The following is a 6,656-nucleotide window of genomic DNA, read 5'->3' as shown; positions in this document are numbered from 1 at the left end:
AAACAGCACTAGGAGAAGAACAAAAGATAAAGCCATGGTCTGCACAATCATAAGGTTAAGGTATTTGTAGTCTGAATATTTCAGCATCTGGCATAGAGGTAAATTTGAGACTGTATGCCAAAGGTTTGGAAAAATTTCCCTTTTCTTCTACTTCATATGCAACCACTCAAATTCCTAGGGGGCCTTCCCCAGTGATCCTCTCAGACCTTAAATGTATCTCTTTCCCTCCTTCTACCTATGCCCACTATTCAGGTATCAACTCCAAGGACATTTGAATTTCTGGTACCTGTTAGTCTTTGAGTATTGGAAATCACAAAATGGGATTTTCTATCCACCCACCAGAACAATGATGAAAGCTCTCCCCTATACTAGCACTCCACTGTTCCTCCTAGAATACCTATGAGTTTCTCCACCTCTGAACACACATTTGTTTCTTTGGAGAAGATCCCTAAGTTTTTCTATAAACTCAAATTTTGTCCTCATAGATGCTAGTGTCATAGAAGAGAATAAGCCAAGAGTTGCAAGGCTGGGTAGGTCTCCCCACTCAGGCTCATAGAAGTATACAAACTTCCCACAGTCATTTTTCTCAAATCCAATTTTTATCATCTGTTGTTGTTTTCTTCTTTTTTATATCTATGTGTTATAAATTTTCTAAAAATAGATTTAGAAATAGATTATTTTACATTATTTTTTTTGTAACAAGGAAATGTACTCCATTTTAAAATTACTTAAAATCAAAATCATCCATGCTACATTATGCTTTTTCTGGCTATCACTAACTCTTTTCACAAGTTTAGTGAAATCAGAAGGAATATTACACTAAATGGCATAGGTTGTATTCTCTGAGAAGACTTCAAGATGGAGTCTTTCCATAGACTCATGAATTTATCATTTTTAAAAATTAAAGAACAAAATGCAGCTGGGCATGATGGCTCATGCCTATAATCTCAGTGGCTCAAAAGTCTGAGGTAGGAAGATCAAAGCCAGCCTCAGGAACTTAGGATAGGCTTAAGCAACTTAGTGAGACCCTGTCCCTGGTACAAAACAAAACAAACAAAAAACAATTTTTTAATCCTTTTTTAAAAAATTGTCAAAGGACCTTTATTTTATTTATTTATATGTAGTGCTGAGAATCAAACTCAGTGTCTCACCCATGCTAGTCACTGAGCCACAACCCCTGCCCCAATGCAACTTTTTATAATAGAGATTTTTTTAATTTATATTCTCATTTCTAATGTGGAATAAGTTTTAAATTTTTAGAATCACTTTTAAGACATACATAATTTATATAGCTATTTACTACATAGTATTTTGGATGTTATTATTATTATTATTATTATTATTATTATTATTCAGTACTAGGGATCAAACCCAGGGCTTCATACATGCTAGACAAGTGCTCTACCTCTCGGCTATACCCTTGGCCTCCTATTATTTCATACTAATATATTTAAACACTTTACATATTTCTGAATTCCACATGTTCTTTTTATGTCAGAATTTTCATTTTAAACTTTTCAAAAGATCTTTCAGAATTAGTTTGTCACAAACCTCTCTTGTGCACATATAAAAATGAAAACATAAGTGAAATAATTTGATTAAAGTATTTCTAAAGTAGTGACAATGATATACAACAGCCCCTTAGCTGACAGTAATTTAAAATCCATGTGATTTCAAAGATGTTAAAGTCACAATAATAAACTCCCATGGATACACCCTCTTGCTTAATATGGCAATTCACACTGTTGAAATTTGTCTGCCTCCTACATGTCACTCCTTTCACCCTGTATGTCACCACTGTCCTGAATTTTGTGTTTATCATTCCTTAATTTTTTTCTCCTTTCAGAAAACATGCATCACTGACCATTGTTTGATCTTATTTTTGAACTGTCCTACAGATGAAATGTCAAGGTATTTTTTTATTTTGTTACTCAACATTGTGTAAGATTCATCCATGCTAAGGTGAATGGCTGCTATTCATTTTCACTGCTGTCTAATGGGCCCTGCAGGCATATACCAGTTTTATCAATTCTTTTGCTTGATGAAAATTTGAGCTCTTTCCAGGATCTCGCTGTTAAAAGGATCTTACTATAAACATTCTCCTATCTCCTGGTAAGCATTTTTGAGAGTTTGTCCTGTGTATTTACATAGGAGGAAGGAGGATTGTTAAGATTGGGTCAGAGGTCAGCAAACTTTTTCTGTAGTAGGCCAGATAGTAAATATTTGTAGACTGTGATCCTTATAGTCTCTCTGGCAACAATGCAAATCTGTCATTTCAGTGTGGAAGCAGCCATAGATGGTATATAATTGAAAGGCTGTGCCTACACTTTAGTAAAACTTTATTCACAAACACAAGCTGTGGCAAGATTTGGTCCTCTGAACATGGTCTGCCAATCCCTAATCTAGATAGAATCCCCTATCCCCATTGCATTCAAATGCCACTATACCCTTTCCCTTTTTCCCGTGGGTTTATGAAGACTGTCTTTTCTGAGTTTGTGAACTGGACTGAATGTTCATGTTCACAGACCTTCAGAAGAAAGGGAGGATGGCCATGGGGACCTGGTGGGGGGCATTCATCCCATAGTCTATGACCTCCATAGTCTTAAAGAACCAAAGGCAGAAAGGGTTGAAGCTTTTGCCTCACACTGGCTCTGCTGCACTTCTGGTGAGAGGCTCTACCTGCCTGGAGCATAGATAATGTCACAGAGGCCACTATGAGGTCATTGCCAGGCTGTGGGATAGAGAAATTCAAACAGAAAATTGCATTATTTTGGAGTTGTGTGACCTTTATTATTTAAACTGCAGTCAGGAAAACTAAAATTGGCTCACTGGGTATACTTCTGAGCCCTTGATCTCACAGCTTCCTGCTCTAGCTTCTATTTAAATGGATTTGGCTTCAAAGATGAACCTTTCTGTCATCTCAGATGTCACAGTACCAGAGATCTCTAGATCCTTGCCTTCCTGGGCTCTCTCCACCTTCCTCTCTATGTTGTGCTTTTCCACCGTCTTGGTCACGATGTCTAGCTGTCTATCACGTGATGTAACAACTGTTTTTGAACTGGGCATAACCATGAAGCTCCTCAAAAAAGAGCCAATTTTACTGGATTTCTTACTTAAGTTAACTGAACTAGTTGAAGATCGGCTCTTCCCCACTTTGTGAATTTTCCTGGACTCCTTGGTAGAAGAACTATGGCTGGCACTTTTGTGAGATGAGCCCCGTCCTTTCCTGTGCCCTTTGTCTTTCCTGTCATCTTTTGTTTTTCCGTGGTGTTCAGATACAGACCGATGGGAGGATGATTTCCGGCTCTTTTCCCTGCTTGCCTTGTGATGGGTTTCACCTGCTCTCCAGTGCCGGGAACTTTTCCTACTGGCACGTTTGTCCTTCTTTTCTTTTTTTTCCTTTTTTTCCTTCCGGTCTTCACTGCTGGTCTTGGAAACCTTCTGGCTTCCATCCCGTTCACACATATAGCCTTCGCTCTGCAAGGTTGATACGAGGGGTGCCACCGCAGCTGCTTCATCTTTTCCTGTCTTGGTTGTTGTACTGGTTGTTACAGTCCCTGCAAACACCACACTCATGCTGCTGCCTGGGGAGATGCTGACAGCTCCACCTGAGGAGCTTTGCCCAGTGGAACCGCTTGCAGCACCAGCCAAGGCTACATTCACTTCTTCTGAGGAGACAGCAACTGCTAAAGCCTTGCTAGATCCAGCTTCTCCTGCATCCTTGGTGGCTGCTCCTGCCAGGGCTGCAGTTACCGGGCTGGAGCCTCCACCTCCAGGCATGGTTGCTGCTATACCTAGAGCACCTGAGGCAGGGCTGTTTGCTGACCCACCTCCTGTTGCTGCCCCTGCAACAGTCAAGCCACCTGTTGTCCCTGCTATTGCTCCTTCTTTGGTAGATCCCGAAGTGCTGATGACAGCTGCAATAGCACCTTGAAGTCCCTCTCCTCCAGCATAAGCAGAAGAGGAGGCTCCAGACAGTTCATGAAGCTTTAGAAGCCCAGAATCCTGATCTCCTTCTCCATGGATGCCTGAGGCCTGTGCCAAGGAGAGGAGAAACAGGTGAGATAGAAAAGGAGAGGCCAGAACTTTCCATTCCTTTTTCATCCTGGAGCTGAGCAACTCAAGATATTATCATAGGAAGAACCTTTGCAACCCTCAAATCTAAGCTCTTGTTTGTTACAAGAGTAGCATCTCTGTGAATAATCACTCAGTTTCACTTCAACCATTCTAGTTCCAAAGAAAACACAGAATCAAGTCCCCATCCCTGTACAATTTCTTTTACATACATGTGCCTCTACCTTTTCAGATTTCTAGAAGTGGGATTATTGAGTCAGGAGATACATTTTACATGTTGGTGGCTACAGAAGCAAGTTTTGCATGTGTATGCACACAAGTGGGTTGTGTTGATTTAAAGAAAAATCAGTGCATGATAATCATGGAAAGGCAAACATGGTTCAGATGAAGGAAGCGCTTCCTAATTGCTAAAATGTACTACACTAAAAAGTTGATCTCATAGAGGTAGAGAGTAGATTAGTGGTTACCAGAACATTAGAAGGATATAGGGAAGGAGGGATGTGGAGAAGATGATTAACACATATAGGGGTATAATTGGACAAGAGGAATAACCTCTAGTGTTCTATATCATTATAGCATGACCATAGTTGGTAGCAATTAGCTTGTCAAAATAGCTAATAGGATTTTGGAGGATTTAGGAATCTAGCACAAAGAAACAAATAAATGTCTAAGTGTTGGGTAGGCCATTTACCCTGATCTGATCATTACACATTGTATTCAAGCATTGAGATGTCATACTGTACACATAAATAGGTACAATTTTATGCACCAAAAATAAAAATATATTTTAAAAATGTCCATAACAAATTAGGCTGACTGGGTTTGTGTATTAAGAGTTCAAGAAGAGATTATGCAATCAGAATGTCATAGAAGGGACTAAAACCCCAGGTGTGAGACAGAGTAGTTAATACATAAGATCTCTTGACAACCAATCTTATGGGACATTTTGGAGAAGCGCTTTAAACCTCTACTTGAGCCCCTAGTGGTGGCTCATTTGGCCTTGAGCCTTTTCAAATGCAGTGCATTTCCCAGCTCAGCCCCAGAGAGCAACAAAAAACTTTCTAGGACCCACTTTGAGATGCTCTCCCAAAGCACTCTGCCTCATTTTCCTGAGTCAATACTTACCAGTAGGCTTTTGTCATCCTCAATATTTCCGTCCCCAGTCTGAATTGTTGGGGTACTGCTGTAGCTCTCTGCTGGTGGCCTCAGAAGATAGACAAGCTTTTCCCAGTAGCAGAAGAGGTCTTCTCGTACATCTGAAGAGGGACAAAGCTGCAGATAAAAAGTCCGGCCTGTGGCAAGCTTCAAACGCAGTTGCTGTTTCTCACGATCGTGGATGGAGATCTTGACAAACTTCAAGGGAAGTAGCCTGGTGAGCTCTAGAGTCTTCACAGACTTCCGTCCTCTCCCTTTAATGGGCCGGCCACATCTGGCATGCTCTTCACAGACTTTAGCAGGTCTGGCCAGCAACATGACGTCAGGTAGTGGAAGGATGGGGCTGGTGGAGGTGATGCCCACTGTCACCATTCGAACACGGTTGTGAACATCAATCACCTCTCCTTTTTTGCTAATCTGGATAAAATCACTCTCAAACATGGGTGCATACTTGAAAATGTCATACTCTCCTCCCTTGTACAGTTGTCGTTGCAGGTCCCCCATGGAAGTATTGAACACACCCATTGAACGGTAGCTGTGGGCTGTGTAGTAAGGTAACACACATTCGCTACTCCTGGGTCTCTTTATTCCAGACATCTTTGCCAGCCACAATTTGAGTCCCTAAGAGAGAAGAGGGAATGATGGCAACTGCCCATCTCCCTGCAAGGCTTCTGCCTCTGTCTCTTCAAACCACCTTATTTATCCTCTCCTGTCCTTTGTGACCTGTCACCATCACACACCCCTTTGTCCTCACCTCTGAGCAGCTACCCTCTCAAGGCTGGGTCAATAGCCTGTCTGCAAATATACCACCACCTCCACAAGGGCAGGCTGATCCTGCTAGGGTAGGCTGGATGTTCTTTTTAACCAAAATGTTGGGTTATGAAACCATGCTGCTATCGTAAATATCTAGTTTGTATTTATTCACTTCTGGTGGTACAGATACTCCTCCAAGACCATCGTCCAGCAAATGTATTTTTGTTTCAGCTGAATTACTTTCTGGTTTAAGATCCTGGAAGTAGACTGTATGCCTGCCAAGAGTAGTGATTTCATTCCTCTGTGTGTAAATAATTTAAATGCTGGCAGGCACACAGTGGCTATTGAATGAATGGTCCAGAGGGGCTGCTGCTACCTGTCAGAACCAGAGTCTTTACAGTTACAGTGGTTTTCAGGATATAGACAATTTTCTCAACCATTTTCTCATCTGTAGGAGATTAATTTTTCAAAAACATAAGTTTCTGGTGAGAAAACTGAGGCTTTGTAGTCTTGCTTAGGGTCAGATTCTAACCCAGCACCAGATTCTAATCCAGATCTTAGAACCCAAGATGGAAGTTTTGCTCTACCTCAAGCTGCATAGCTCACTGTTATAATCTTGTTCTACACAAATGTGGCAGTTAGCGATATGTGTGGGGACATAACTGGGAACCACA

General features: G+C 41.2%; 1 protein-coding gene across 1 annotated transcript; it reads right to left on the bottom strand.

The window, feature by feature from the left end:
* Positions 1-2,462: 2,462 nt before the first annotated feature.
* On the bottom strand, positions 2,463-5,925 carry Garin3 (golgi associated RAB2B interactor family member 3). Its single transcript, XM_015492809.2, has 2 exons — positions 5,200-5,925; positions 2,463-4,035 (listed from the first exon to the last, which is right to left on the bottom strand). The coding sequence occupies exons 1-2, from the start codon at positions 5,824-5,826 to the stop codon at positions 2,881-2,883; spliced, it is 1,782 nt and encodes a 593-aa protein (XP_015348295.1). The 5' UTR covers positions 5,827-5,925; the 3' UTR covers positions 2,463-2,880.
* Positions 5,926-6,656: the final 731 nt, after the last annotated feature.

This window comes from Marmota marmota, unplaced genomic scaffold, assembly GCF_001458135.2.
Source record: "Marmota marmota marmota unplaced genomic scaffold, marMar, whole genome shotgun sequence".
Lineage (NCBI taxonomy): Eukaryota > Metazoa > Chordata > Mammalia > Rodentia > Sciuridae > Marmota > Marmota marmota.
This window is presented reverse-complemented; position numbering and strand designations above follow the sequence as displayed.